Source organism: Gordionus sp. m RMFG-2023, chromosome 5 (assembly GCF_954871325.1).
Source record: "Gordionus sp. m RMFG-2023 chromosome 5, tfGorSpeb1-WG-v2, whole genome shotgun sequence".
NCBI classification, from domain to species: Eukaryota; Metazoa; Nematomorpha; class Gordioida; order Chordodea; family Parachordodidae; genus Gordionus; species Gordionus sp. m RMFG-2023.
The window spans coordinates 19,905,858-19,921,904 of record NC_088779.1 but is presented as its reverse complement, the minus strand read 5'-3'; the positions used below and the strand labels follow the sequence as shown (position 1 = coordinate 19,921,904).

General features: G+C 26.7%; 2 protein-coding genes across 3 annotated transcripts in view; one reads left to right on the top strand and one right to left on the bottom strand.

Moving 5' to 3' along the window:
• The first annotated feature begins 7,524 nt into the window (after window positions 1-7,524).
• On the top strand, window positions 7,525-9,620 carry LOC135929893 (uncharacterized). The gene is made up of 5 exons (XM_065466630.1): window positions 7,525-7,726; window positions 7,864-7,911; window positions 7,989-8,060; window positions 8,150-8,386; window positions 8,795-9,620. Exons 1-5 carry the CDS (start codon window positions 7,541-7,543, stop codon window positions 9,356-9,358), a joined length of 1,107 nt encoding a protein of 368 aa, XP_065322702.1. The 5' UTR covers window positions 7,525-7,540; the 3' UTR covers window positions 9,359-9,620.
• A 2,950-nt stretch (window positions 9,621-12,570) lies between these two features.
• The window catches only part of LOC135930021 (probable phosphorylase b kinase regulatory subunit alpha), a 43,872-nt gene continuing 40,395 nt past the window's right edge, over window positions 12,571-16,047 (bottom strand). For both annotated transcript variants that reach the window (XM_065466788.1, XM_065466787.1), the window contains exons 27-32: window positions 15,898-15,990; window positions 15,524-15,609; window positions 13,919-14,077; window positions 13,676-13,729; window positions 13,187-13,390; window positions 12,571-12,998 (exon numbers count right to left, since the gene is read on the bottom strand). In XM_065466788.1, coding sequence (XP_065322860.1) covers window positions 12,798-12,998; window positions 13,187-13,390; window positions 13,676-13,729; window positions 13,919-14,077; window positions 15,524-15,609; window positions 15,898-15,990 — 797 coding nt within the window. In that variant the 3' untranslated portion in view covers window positions 12,571-12,797. The remainder of the gene's footprint in view (window positions 12,999-13,186; window positions 13,391-13,675; window positions 13,730-13,918; window positions 14,078-15,523; window positions 15,610-15,897; window positions 15,991-16,047) is intronic.

Sequence of the window (16,047 nt, the reverse complement as noted above, 5' to 3'; positions counted from 1 at the left end):
GTTATTAATTCATGCATTATTTTAAAAATAAAATTTTTATTTAACATTTGTCTGATTAAATAGTTAATGAAACATTAAAAGACATTATGATGTTTACAGGAGTCGTAGAAATCAAACAATTTATTCTTAAGCCCATTTCTGATGGAAGAGTAGTTTTTAGATTTTGCATAAAATTGATATCATTTCTAGAAGAAAGAATATTTAAATATTTTGCGCCTGCTGCGCGTTTGGAATGCCTTTTAAAACATAAATTTTCTGGAATGGTCCCGTATAAATTTTTCCTACTATGGTTATTATTAGAGATAAATTTTGGAAATAATTTGGCTTCCCATTAGGTATTTTATTTGGGTTGACCTATCTCTGTGCCCAATATTTTCATAATAAAATAACACATCTTACAATTTACAGGTTTACCCTGGGTTATAAAAACGTAAACACTAAGGAGAACAGCTTTTATAATTTTTAAATAGAAGTTTTATATTCCCACCTCAATGTATTAAGAACTAAAACATGGGAGATATTAATCTCAATCTGGCAACTATTATTTAATATTATCATTATACAGTTGCATGAATAAATGGAAGGCTGATGTTTCATGTTTCATAATAAATTATCCTGCTGCATGGATTGAATTCTGTTGCAATGGCCTAAATATTATTTTTTTTAAAAATATTTTGTAATTTATTCAAATAAAAATAATTTGTCAAATTAAAACAATAAAAGATCATTAGAATATCTAACAAATTCAAAGGCCCCAGGTAGCTTGGAGGTTAGATTTCAGGGGCGATCATGTAATTCCATGATTTTAAAGCAACAATATCTAAATCATTTTATGGCCAATGTCTTATAATGTGATAGAAAGTTAAGGGAAGTGATGCGTAATGAATCAAATATAGATTTATATATATATCTACAACTATGGGCATTTAAAAATAGAATGGATGAAATTTAATTCAACACACAATCTGTTTATTTAAACATCAGGCAATTATCATAAGTCAACACAAGTATAATTTTAGTGGATTAATCTATTTAATATTGTGTATTTGCATATCTTTCAGGATATGATTGATAGATTTTAAACTCATGATCCATGATAATTTTTGAGCTATCATATATTTTGGCGTCCATGAAATATTCAAACGATACTATAAACATGGAGAAAATATCATTTTAAACATACATAACTGATTGGACAAGGTATGAAGAGTGTGATGTTATAGCATAGAGAGGAAATGAGTTTCAGGAATTGATTACAGATTAAACCCTTGTTTTCGGCAGCGTCTAAATGAGTGAGGGGAGGGTGGTAGAAACAGTTTGCATATAATTTTTTGAGGGGTATAGGGGGTAGGCGCTTAAGGGGGTCAGATAAATTTATTGGGAGGTTATCTATTAAATTTTGATGATAGGGAAAAATATATTGCTGTAAAAATTAATACTATTATAATACAATGATATTGCTAATCATTGACCAAATCTATATATTGCAGGCAATCATATACATTATTTTTCATAAATGGTTTAGACATTCTCAGCAAACTCATATTCATGCCAAACAATATATTATAATAATGCATTCATTGTAAATGAGGGGATTTTTAAATTGAATTCATGATCTAAAAAATAACTCTTTTATATTTACAATATTTTGGATAATTAGTAGTAGAGTTAAAATAATTTAAGTCATTCTTTTAAAAATTTATGAAGGGATAACTATTATAATTAATAATATAAAAATATCGCCCCGAAGGAGACTAAATTTTTTAAGTAGGCATAGGTTTTTGAGAGGTTTAATTATAATAGTTATCCCTTTATAAATTTTTAAAAGAATGACTTAAATATCCATCCTGTCATGTAGACGCTGATTTTCAGATATTGTATCTCAACCTATATTTAGTTTCTAATAACCTGATCAAAGTTGAGATACCAAATTATGTATAAGTACATAATCAATAAAATCCTAATTTAAGTAATATCGCGAAAAGAAAATATCTAATTTGCCAAACAAGCTGGACATAATTCATAGGTTTAACTAAAATTTTGCAAAAGGGATGTTGGGTGGGGGGTGGAGTGGGGTCACTATTAGGTTTTCCCCCATAAATTTTATTGGAGACCACCTACATGTTGCAGAACTTTGGCTAAATTACATTTTTTAAATAATCATTTTGATTTTTAATTTTTTTTTTGAATTAGTCACTATTTTAAAGAGAACACCCATCCGACAACGCCTTTGAAATGAAAGTATCCGAACTTTTAAATCTTTTTTTGCAATAGTATTCCATCTTATTTTCTTGCTCAATGCATTAAACCCATTTTTATATATTTATATATTAACAGATCTCTAAAGCATACCCTGGCTTCTGATCTGCGCAAATTAGCATACTCAGTAGCTCAGAAATGCCTAGCATAACGTCAACTGGTTTCACCATCAAACCCTGGTAAAAGATTATAGTGATTTCACAATCAGCGTTTAAGCCATCATGGTGACGATTTAAACAAAAATAAAAAAACGGTATCATAATTTTTTTAAAAATATAATTTTTTTATTGACATTTTTATTTACTAATAAATAATACACATTTATAAATATATAATATATAAAATTTTTTTATAAAAAAAACTTAATTATTTTTCCCTTATTAATATCGACTTTTCCCAAATTAGTTTGCCGTCTGAAAAAATAGGTATGAATATGGTATTATTAAGATGTTCTTATTTAATCCTATTTATTTATATTTTCTGTAGATCTTGGAAGTTGGAATAAGTCAACAACCGACAAAATGGGCAAAAATTCTATAATTGGAACCATAATATCTGATCTATATTCAGTCCTCCTTTCTTTCTAAGAAAATTTTATAAGTGTAAATAATAGAAATTGACAATATTCCATAAAATAGGCAATTATTTAAAAAAATTTAACAAAACAATTAATTAGAGCCAACCACCTTAACCAAGGTAATGAATTTCATAAAAATGGAAACTTAAAACCAGTTACCAAAGTATGCGTTACTCGTTGGCGTTACTATGGCGCAAAAATTATTTCCCCCCATTCATTTCATCGTTATATTTATTTCACTAGTCACAAAATTCTCCTAAGAAATAATTACACTAAAATGATACACTTTCTCTACTGGTGTAAGAGATTGAAATTTATCAATTGTAAATAATAATATTACAGCTATTTCGGCTTCTTTAATTGCTTTTGATATGAATTTAACAAAGATTTTGTGGAGATCAAAATTTTTTTGGATTTGGGGAAACCGATATTTTTAGCCAATCATGAGTATTTTATTTAAAGTCTGGCCCTTATTTTAAATTTTTGTTATTTTATGGCCAGGCCAGGAATTTTTAAAATTTTATCATTTTAGATAACACTAAATCAGTTTTTAGTGATCAATATCAACACTTATTTTTAGATATTCCAGTCAGTGTTATTACCTTATAAATATAATTTGACATAAGAAAAAGAATATTTTAATCAGAGTTGTTAAACGCTATTTTTAAAAGTAGCGCGCTACCGCTATAGCTATTTGTCAAAAAAAGTAGCGCGCTATTAGCTACTTTTAAGCTAATTTTTATAAAAAAAATCAGAAACAAATGAAACAAATTTTTTTTATTTATTTTTTGCTTATAATGTAAATGTATAATAAATAATATATAAAAATCAACATTTATAAATATAAAAATATACTTAGTTTAGATTATAAAAAAATAAGCAATATAAATAAATATTTATTTTAATTTGTTGCATTTTAATAATAATATTTTAATATTATCATCCCCAAGTCTAGAGCGACGATCAGAAAGTATAAGCTTTGCTTTACTAAATAATCTCTCGACACTAGCACTTGAGGGCAAGGAAGCTCTAAAAATATTTAATCAGATCAATTTATAAATATAAATAAGTTTTTACCTTCTGTTATGTGTCCAACTATCTGCCGGTGTACATACATAAGATATATCTGATAACTCTACTATTAGAGCATCTTTCATCACTTTGAAGTTGTCGGCTATTTTATTCATAAGTGTCTGGCGACATAAAACTGTTGTGCCAGGGGATAAAGTTTTAATCATCATAGTAAATGATGGATTATCAACCAAGGACAATGGCTGAACTGTGTCAATAATAAAATCAACAATTACTTTATCAGCCAATTTTTGTGAAATATTGGCATGTTTATTATCAGTTAATTTGGTTTGGATAGTATTTGTATTTTTGAATGAAGATTCTCTTATACCAAAATTTTTTATATGTTTCTCTATTTCCTTATAGCAATTAGCGTGAACAGTCTAATAAAATAAATAATATTATAATGTAAAAATAACAATTTACCATTAGGTGTTTCTTCAGGTTATAGCTACTCGATTGATTTGATGATATATTTTTTTTACATTTTAAGCACAGGAATTTAAATCCAGATTTTGTTTTAATATTTATTTTAAAATTTTTTTCAAATCTAGGGAATGGGAAATCGTTATTAGAGCTATTAAGTACATTTTCTTCCATTGAATCTTCCATGTCTGAATCACTTTCAAGGATCTGGTTATCCATGGGCGATGCCATTTTAGATTATTAACACAGATTGAAAATATAAATTAAAAATTGAAAATATATTTAAATTTCAAAATTAAATAATAAATTATAAAAATTATAATTAATTATGATATTATATTTAAATTTTCATGTTTATACTTACATTTATTATATTTTTTAAAAGTAGTGAAGTAGCGCGCTAAAAAATTAAATAATTTTAAAAAAAGTAGCGGCTATTAGCAATAGCTACCAAAAAAGATAGCACGCTAAGTAGCGCGCTACTTTAACAACTCTGATTTTAATCTTATAAGCTTAATATAATTATTTTAGGATGAGCGCTAAAATTTAAAAAAATATAATTCTAATAAGTTTGTGTGTAAAAAGTGTCACGTTTTTTTTTTCAAAATTAAATAATATTATAATTTCTTTAATAACTGGGTCTGAACTGTTATTCTTATCTGAACCTTAACTTGAACCGAACCTACACGGTATGATTCGGATCCTTGACTAATTATTCTGTGATAAAATCATTAACTAAGGATAATAATATTAGGAGTTAAAGTTTTATTAGGAAGTAATATTTTTTATGATTGGATTATTGAAAAATTGATATAATTTATGTGTAATGAATTTTATTTTATTTTATGTTGTATAAGTCATATACAGCGACCGATACAGCTATTTGCCAAATAAAGGTAGCGCGCTACCGCTAAACCCGTCAAAATCAAATAGCGTGTAATTAACTATCGCTACTTTAAAAAAAAAATTACTAAGAAATCTTTTTTTATTTTTGGTTATGATATATAAAAAAAATCAACATTTTATAAATTAAACTAAAAGTATTTATATATTAATCTCTTTGAAAAAATTTGTACGAGTACTCTTAAAATAAAATATGAATAGAATTTAAAAATAAAATTTCCTTTATAGATGTTTTTTAAGGTTGTATCGAATTATTAAAAGATATTTTTTTTTACAATTTAATCATGAATTTATAGCCCGATTTTGATTTTTCATACTTATTAAAATGCATTTGAAATTTTGGAAATGGAAACTTTTCAAAAATTCCATTTTCGTCTTGTGTAACTTCTTCATTAATATTCTCATCTGAATTTGACTCACACGGTTTTACATCGATATCCTTTGCTTCCACAATTTTGATAATTTATACTAGTTGATTTGGGTTTACAAATTCAAAATAAAATAATAAAAACTAAAATTATAATTCATAATGAAATTATATTTTAATTTTCATGTTTAAAGTTATATTTTAAAAAAATAGCGCGTTATAACTGAAGCCTATTTTTTAAAAAGTATCGCGCTATTAGCTATAGCTACCAAAAAAAGATAGCGTTCTATGCTAGCGCGCTACTTTAACAAATCTGGTCATTTATTATATAATATTTTTTAATAATTATTTAATAAAACAATTTATTCGAATAGTTCAATTACGAATTTTATTATTCACAAGAATAGCAAACTATTTACAAATAAAAACGAATCAATATTAATGATGCACTATTTCACGATTAGTATTTAAATATGCTCGGGATTAAACAAGAGCAATAGATAATAAATCCTTTAGCTTTAATTTTATTGGCCTTCAACTTATCGGCATCTTCCAATCCCGGTCTCTCCTGGGAGATGTGATATTTCATCGAGTTTGAGGGGAGTCGAAGCTGCTTCCAACAAAATATTTCGAATTTTTTTTAAAATTATACCTAAATTTTATTTTATAGTTACTTGCAAAGCTTCTTTCCCCCTTAAAGACTCCACTGTTTCTAAGGCCTAAGATTTAAGAGTGAATGGGATGTTTGCCAAAAGGAAGTATGACAAAAAAAATAAAGATTACTAATTAGATAAAAATCAGAATAAATAAGATTATTCATTAAAAAATTTCTTTTATGATTTATAAATAAAAATTTAAAATTATGATAACCCTTTCAACTATTTATTATAGATTTAATTTTGTTTGATACCTTATACTCTATATATGATTTGATCATCTCTTGGACTGGTTACCTGCATTTACATATTATCGATGAAAAATACATTTATTTAAGGTAATTATTTGACCTTAAGTATATAATTTAATTTCATTATCTTTATTTTCATTTAAAAAAAACATTGAAAAAACACGTTTACATGGATTAAAATATCGTCAATTGAAAAATACCTGTCCTGTTCTTAATCTTTACTTGTTTTCTTACTTTATTACCTGTTCTAAAAATTTTAAAATGTGGTTTTATTCAATGTCTTTCCATATAAAATTACAATTATTACATATAAAATTTTCTTTTTTTTAATGAAAATCATTACAAAAAACACATGCCATCTTATAATAATCTTGTATAGTATTTTCGAATATGTTACTGTAATGTAAAAAAAGAATATTATGGTTTTAAGCTATTTAAATCACACTGCAAAAACTAGGACATTTGTTTACTCTTTATGATAAATATAGTTGGACCATATTTTTCAATTTTGCCACAATAAATATTTATTTTTTTAGTAAAAATTTACTAATCTTTAAAAAAAATAGTTATCAAAAATCCTTATTCAAAATTTCTTATCATCATTCTTTTATCATTTTGGACCAATCGATTGAACTAATTCTGGAATTTAAAGTATTTTTTTTATTAAGTGATGAATATCCGGTTAACTTTTACTTTTCATCTAAATGTAAAAAAGGTAACAAAAAATAAGTATACCTATAAAAAACTGGACAATTAAAAAATATTTAAATTGTTTATTCATTTTTTTCCCGGAAACATTAAAACTTTATATAGTATACCCTTTTATTAAACTAAACAAAAAATGTCACACGACTGTGTCACAAAAATCAATTTTTTAACATATACATAAGAAAAAATAATTTTATTTCTTAATTCGGCAACGACTTTTTCAAAAATCTTTATATTTCTAAAGAAAATTATCGAAAAAAAAATTTAATAAAATATATATACTTTCTTAAAAGCCTGAAAAAAATTTTATTTAAAAAGAATTATGAATTCTAGAATTCGTTTTGGCCTATTCGTTATATCATCGATCATCCTTCTCCTATCACTTCCAAAATCCATTATTTGCAAGGATAAAAAATTCAAAAATCCTAAAACTAACAAATTTCTCTTTCGCAACACAGACGTAAATCGCATTAATATTGGCAGATGTCGCACTCATTGCTTGAATCAGGTAATTTTATTTTTTATTGATAATTTTTGTAAAATTTAAAAATTATAAAAAACATTAATATATATAATAATTAATTCTACCTCTGTTAATTTTATAGTATAATATGATTTATTTTTTTTTAACATAAATGAATATAGTTTTATCCGAGTATTGGCAACGACACATATCAGAATAATATGATGATGGTAAGATTTTTTGACATAAGCCATTTTTACCTGAATGAAATATAACTAACGTCTTGATATTTATTTTGTTAATTTAGTGCTGGGATTTGTGTGAAATGTTATACATTCAACCTATATGGGAAAATGTCTGCATAGAGTCATCTATTTGCGTAAGATTATTGTTTAATATTTTTTTCAAAAAAAATTTGAAACAAAATTTATTCCTTTACCTTTTTTTAATGACTATTTATTTTTACAGTTCTCTGGTTGCCAAACATCTTGTAATTTCGTATCAAGAAACCCTAAATTAAATCCGTTAAGATTTGTAGATGGACGGGCTTACAAAAATGATATTTTAAAAATTGAATTCGAAATTAAGAAATATTCTCATCATAATTCACTCTGCTTTCACTGGAATCTCATAGAGGAATCAGCAGGATCCATAGTCTACGTTGTGTTTCGAAGAAGTTTCAAAAAATGGGAAGAACTTGTACAGGTTTTTTTATTTTAAAAAAAAATAGAATTTGTAAATCAAATATTATCATTTATCCTCATAGTAATATCTAAGATTTAGTAAAGTGGAAGAACCTTTGAGTTTTCTATTTTACCATAACTTTTATTGAAAGATTTAGGCCCAATTTTTTGGAGGCTTTTGGCAGGATTTAATTAAAAATATAATTTACCTAATTTTTTTTAAAAAACTTTTAAACATTTTAATAATAATATTATATACTAATTTTTTGGGAAGGTAGCCTGATGGGATGCAGAAGGATAATTTTTATTAGCTAAAATGATATTTACGAAATCTGGCAAACTTGCTAAGGAGGGGGGGGGGATTCCCCTCATATATCAATGTTTATAATTATTTTAACACAAAACTATTTTTATTTATTTATGATCAAAGACAACGCTAAACGAGTATTGCGAAAAGGGAAAGGTAAAGCGCCGAAATCCTAAGTACTTAATTGTAGCTGTAACAGAAACTGGTTTATTAGCCTTGGATATAAATCGCTATAAATTAATCGAAAAGTCATTATCAAACGTGATCGAAAATGGCAACCATCATTCTTCAAAATTGATGGATGACATCTTAAAAATTGAAACATCTACTAATCGTAAGAGAAGTTTATATAGCAATACTTTATCGCCTAACACCAGTTTCAAAAAACTAAAAAGAGATATTATTATGGAGGCCTGTGTTATAGTTTTTTTAACGATATCCTTGATCATCATAACTTTTTATTTATGGATATTGGTAAGATACAAGGAACCGAACGTTCAAATAGCTTTTCAACCCGCCGATGTAGAAAATGGAAAGAAAAATAACCAGCCCACCGGACATAAGTCAAACATCCGCAAATTTGTCAATCAAACGTACATTTTATCGCTGATTTTCGTTAATAAAATACCGCATAAATTCGTTACCAAATTTTTAACTCCTAAATTGACAAAACCTTTTTACGTATAAAAGATTTTTTAAAAAAAATAATAAAACGCGTCAAAATTTGGGTTTGTTTTTTTACAAAAAAAATGGATCTAAAAAAATCAGTCATTTAATTCGTAAGATGAGCAAAGATCAGAGTAGAAATCGTAAACTTAATCCACAAGCTTTCTAAACTTCCCACCAAGCGCGTTCAGCTCCTCACGTCAAGAACAATCCCTAATTATCTTATTTATAAATAATCACTTATTTTAATTTATATCTTCGAAAATATGGGTAAATGTGTGAAATAAAAATGATATCGTTTATTTATGACAAATTATAATCAATATATTACTAATAAATTATTTTGCAATATTTATATAATTATCAAATTTTTTGAGGTTGATTTAAAAAAAATTAATTCCCAAAATGGTGTTTAATAAGTTTAAAAGTTAAAATAAAATTATCCAGAAAGTATCAGAGTTAAGGTGCCAGTAAGACATTACATTTTTGAAAGAAAATAAAAATGATAATGCCTTTGCTACGCTAAATAAGCAAGAACAATGTAGAGATAATTATTTATAATTAATTGTTGTATAAAAACGGTTGATAAATTATTATTAAGGTAACAATTTTTGCAAACATTTTACACCTCATTACTTGAAAAAAAACAAGGCTTTAAAAACAATACAAAAGGTATAAATGTACATATCATTTTTAAAACAATTTTTTTCTTAATCATTATCATGTACAAAGACACAATAAGTTATATTAAAAAAAAGATAAATAGCCATTCAATTTTTATCATTTACATAATTTTTTTCATATTTTATGATGGTCAATTTCTTTACCCAAAAATAATTATTAAAATTTTTTTGTAATATTTGATTTGATATCAATCTGTTAAAAATAACACCTTCCTATTAAAATATGCCTATTTTTTGAAGATTCTTTATATTACAAGTTTTTTTTCTAACCTCACATTTCACAATCCTACTCGAAAAGACAAGAAAAAAATGATTCAAAAACTACCGCTTCTTATTCATTTATCATTCTATTTTATACCATAGCCTTGATATTCTACCCAGTATTATAAAATATTAAATTAATACAGGTAAATATTATCGTGATTATAATAATAAAAATTAGATTTAACAAAGTTTTATTATATACCGTTTTGGAGTTATTAAAAATATTGATTTAATTTTTATCTTACGTCTATGCTCTGGTCATCCATTATTTTATCTGAATATATTATTTCATTTTGTTCAAGTATTAATATTAAGAGAACTTGCTTTATACTTATTATAAGATAATTAATTTAAAAAAAAATTAAATGTAGGTTGGTCACTCATACCCATCTCGCTTCAAAAGATTTAAAACCCCACCCGGTTATTGTTTTAATTTTTGTTACCCGCTCGCTTATTAAATTTTTTTTTACTATGCTGTGGGTCACTTTTTTTCCCATACCAAGCAATGCCACTGTCTATATGAGGATTTAAAATTATAATTTGAGTTATTTTTTTTAAAAAATTATTTGCAGGTCACCAAAGCTAGGTTCGATAAATAATATAATAAGACAAAATAATGCGTCTTACAATTAGCTCCTTAGGTATAATAGTCTTTCAGCGCGGGAGAATAAATTCGTTGTTGGTCCTTTTAATGATCTTACTCAAAACCTGTACTCCTCAAATCTTTCCTCAAATTTATCAAACGCATAGAATACATCATAAAAAGCATGCGAAAACAGAGAGAGAACCAATAGACCCATTAAAAGAATTTTTGTTAGAAAAATTAGGTTTAAAAAGGGTGGTAAGATATGCTGAAAAACCCACATTACAACCAGATCTGATCGTCCCCAAAAAGGTTTTTTGTCAAACGACTTCCACGATAGATCTAACCATAATGCTGGGCAATGCTTTCAACGCTCGTTACATGTCAATCAGTAGACCATCTATGTACTCGCAAATTCAATTAAATCCTAGCACACGTTCTATAATACCAGAGTTCAAAGGCTTTATAAACGACGAAGAGTACACGTTATCAGATGAAATTTTACCTTTCGCAGTGGGCCCACATTATACAAAGGAGCTTGTTCACGTTGCCAATAAGAAAGAAATCAAAAGAGAAATCCCCCGCACCTTCTCCAAAACGACCCATAGAAAGACCCGAATCAATTCAACGATAATATCTTATTCGAAGTTAGCTCAATCTTTATCTTTGACCATCTACAACAACAAATCGACGAGTCATATTAATCAGCGAAACAAGCGTTCGTATTATCAACCAGCTCACAAAACACAAAGAAAAAACTCCAAACACTCACCCATATTTTCTTCACCCAAAAGTGAAAATTTCAAGCCTTGGAAGTGCGAATCCAAAGAGATTTGGAAGGACTTGGGCCCTGACCACTTTCCCCGATACCTGAGAACTATCGAGTGCATTACCAAAAAATGCTTTTACTCCTTTTACAATTGCGTTCCTAGGGCGTTCACCGTAAAAATACTCAAAAGAAGAAGAAAAGAAAAGGCTGGGTATTCCTGCATAGATTCGACCAGTGACGAGATTCAATATGAAAACCAATACAAGCTAGCGATAGAAAATAAAGGGGTTATGCAAAATTTTTACAATTCTTTCCTCGGCGATGGTAAGTTACAAAAAGAATTCATGGAGGAATGGCTATTCGAAGAAAGGTCCGTCGTGTTTTGTTGTGATTGTGGACATTCGTAAAAATAAAATCGATCGATTCAAATTTACTTTTTGGTCGTAATTTTCGGAAAATAAACAAATTATTATAAATTAAAAGTGTGGGGGGGGGAGTTTAGAAGTCGTTTATTTACTCAAAACCTAACATTTCCAACCAAAAGAGGCTATAAGATCCACCATTCCACCCACTTAACTCCCCTTAAGGAAGCGTCAAATGAAATATCAAGTCAAGAGATCGCGTACTATAAATTATCTAAATTTTTTTTTATATCACTACGTCGCATCGGTTGTTTAATGATAAATGTATATAGCTTTATTAAATGTTTTTTTTGTCAAATATTTATAACAAATATTATTTATATTATAATACTATATAAAAATATCGATAATAAAAATAATTTTAAAAAAATATTATTTTTTGACAATTTACTTACAACAATTATTATATTTTAATGCAGCACATGTAAAAAAGAGCGGGAAAAATATAATGATTTTTTAAAACATTTTAAAAATAAAATAGTAAATAAGATACTTGATATAATAAGATAATAAACTTTTAATAATGCAGGGTATTAAAAAAATTTTTAAAATATACATAAACTAAACTGTAAAACGAAGAAAATTTCTTTAAAATATATGTACTTGTTAAACAGAATCCTAAGATAAATAAGAGATTTTCTTAAAAAATGGGGGAAATTTTGATTTATTTTTTCGAAACAAAAAACGATCCAATTTAGAGGTAGTTTTTAAAAAAGGTACATCTTTTTTTATTATTTATTTAATTGACGTGGCATTGAGATTTTTCGTCCAAAAGTTCTATCTTTATAATACCGGCCAGGGATCTGCACATGTAACTTATGGTTCCATATTTGCCACTAGGAGCGGAATCGTAAAATATCTGGCATATACCCTCAACTCCCCCGCATGACAAGGGCTTGGAACCAGCGCAACATAGAGTCGCATCCCCGTCTACTTTTTTCTTTTAACAAAAAAATATTTTGCGGAAATACAAAAATTATTAATTTATCTTTTTTTTTAAAAATAAAACTTAATAGTAAGTATCCCATATCAATTCATTTATTCATTAACCTAATAACTATGGTAGATACTTATTCTCTTCTTTTAGAAAGAGATATGGACTGTTAGCTTATTAATAATTAAATTTACCTGATCGTTCAAAAATATTTGATTAGCTTTTTGGACAATTTTATCCATATCGATAACATTGGGAAATGTAACGCGTAATTGCGCATCGGTTAGAGCTATGAGAGAGGATAAACCCTCAACTATCAATTGCCGGTATTCTGGATGGGGTAAGAGGTTAATAATGGATTCTATGTGGAGAGAAAATTTCATTTCTTCTGGCGTCATCTTTAAAGTGTAAATAAATAAATAAAACATATTCAGTTCAATTGATTTTTTTAAACTATTCGGGAATGAATATTTGAAAAAAGAAGAGGACATGAAGATGAAAAGAATTCTGTTTCCAGAGTCAGGCATAGTTAAAAAATGTAAACAATTAATTTTTTGAAAATGTATTAATTTTAAAATACAATTTATAAAATGAAAATGAATTGGTTTTTAAAAGGACAGTGATAGATGAAACTTAGTTTTCGCCGAGATGTAAATATAATTAATATATAGATAATATTCGACCTCATTGGTGAGATTACTATCGATCAATTTTCCGGCTACCTGCAACGTATGGCACTTGTAAATAATAAATAAAAATTTAACATTTTGAGGGCCTACAAATTCATTTTTTCCTCTTCTTATCAAAATGATGAAATATAAATTATAATTAAAAGGAACGCTAATTTAATTAATAGTCCTTAATATGATGTAAGTTTGTAAACAAAAACAAAATTTATTTGATATTTTTACTATTAATAAGCTTACTTTTTCTAATATTGACCAAATATTTGGATAAAAATTGACAGGAACTCTATTCAGGGAGCCATCGAGTCTACGCCTTCTTAACCATTGCCCGTGCAAAGGAATCTCAACTTTGTTAGGATCTTTAGCATCAGTTAATGCGCCTATGCGACTGCTAATTCTCTGCGAATAATATTTAAAAAATACTTTTTTATTATAAACCCAAATGAGTAGCGTATATAACCTTATGAAAATGTAAAGGCTTATTCATTCATTTAAAAAAAAGAAGTTATAATCAAAATAAAAATCTCTAAAGATTAAAATCATCAAATATTACCTCAAAATCTTCAAAAACTTTATTGAGGGCCTAGCTTATTCCATTTTAAATGAACCCCCAACGCTAATACTGCTACAATAATTTATAGGCCAAATTTTGTTCAATGCAATAAAAGTAAATTGTAATTTAAATTTTTTTGTAAATATTACTAAGTTGTGCTTACAACGTTCAAATTATATGGGGTAGTAAGTAAAAAAACTGTTTTTTTCGAAAAAATATGGTGAGCGGCGTTTCATTTATTCTAAACAAATTTTGAATGAAAAATTCTTTTATTTCTTTTTTTTAAGAAGAGCTCGTTTATTAAAAGTTTTCATTCAATTTTAACATTAATTTTAGGAAAAACATAATTGAGTTCCTAAAAAGGAACAATAGTTAAATTTAAAAATATTGAGTTGTGTGTTCTGTCTGAGGAATAGGAATTCCCTTGATTCAGATGTTTACGATTAGATTTTGTTAAAATTTTTTTAAAAATAATTATTTTTATTATCATTGTCATAATCTTATATATGATTATGAATTTTATAATAAAAAAAAATTTGTTAACTATTTTTTACGCGTATATTTTTCATCATTTTTCCAAGCTGCTCATTCACGAATCCCCATTTTTTATTTTACGATTTTTTAATTAGGGAATTAGGGGTCTTCATTTTCTCTCCTGCCAACCAAAAGTCTTGGCACGGCCCAGGATATAATCATCTCAATTATAATGAAATGCTGTCAAAAAAGATTTGTTAGAGTGCCTTAGTCCAGTAATTTACATTTTGCCACTACTTACATTTCTACTTTAGATAGTGATTACTTTCTATAATATAATCACCCCCCCCCTCCCTCTCTTAACTACTCAAATAAGGGTCAAAAGTCATTTAACATCATAAAATGGAAGTAAAAAAAGGTGTATTGATAATTAATTTGTTGTCTCGGCTTTAAAGAATAATTTGAAAGGGCTAATAAAATTTTCCCTGATTCCCGGACATATTCTGAAGATTTTGAAAGACAAAAATACCCCATAAAAATTTTTTCGAAATGGGGGGGGGGGGGGGGAAGTGCATAAGATTTTACTAAACAACGACCAAATTTTATTAAACTCTTTTTTTAATTAATCTGGAACTTCGTCTAAGAAGTTGTCTCCTAAGTCCAGAACCTATGAACTACTTGAATTTACAACATCAACTTAACAAATTAAAACTAGGGGGATGTTCCTAATATTTGCATTTTTATGGAATTTTTGTCTTAATATCGTTTATTTATTTCATTGAAAAGATTGATCATGTGTTAATGAAAACAATGTATACCTTTTTCATAGACATTTTAAAGTCATCAATGTTGCGAGGTTCTTTAATAGAAACTGTGCCATCTTTCTCGGGAACCCAAGTGGATCCTGAAAAATATTGAATTATTTTCTCTATATTTAAAAAGACAAAATTACCGAGGGAGAAATTATTAAATAATACTGTCAAGCAAATCATTTTAAAATCGATTGTATAAATTTTTTTAATTAAAAAATTCAAGTAAAAATTTTTAGACATAATTATGGTTCCTTTTTGGGGACTCAATATAAAATTGTATTATATAGTTTTTAATTTTTATAGTGTTTGTAATATGATAGAAATTTATAAAATAATTTACTTTAAAAAAAATATATTTATAATATAATTTTTTTATAAACCTATATTAAACTCGCGCCCACTCAAAATGTTGTACAAAATCATTTTCATTTCGTAAGGACTTAGATTTAGCAAATAATCGGATGCTTCTTCCCCTATATTTATTTTTATATGCATAATATGTAAATGTAATAAAAAATAAATTAAAAATA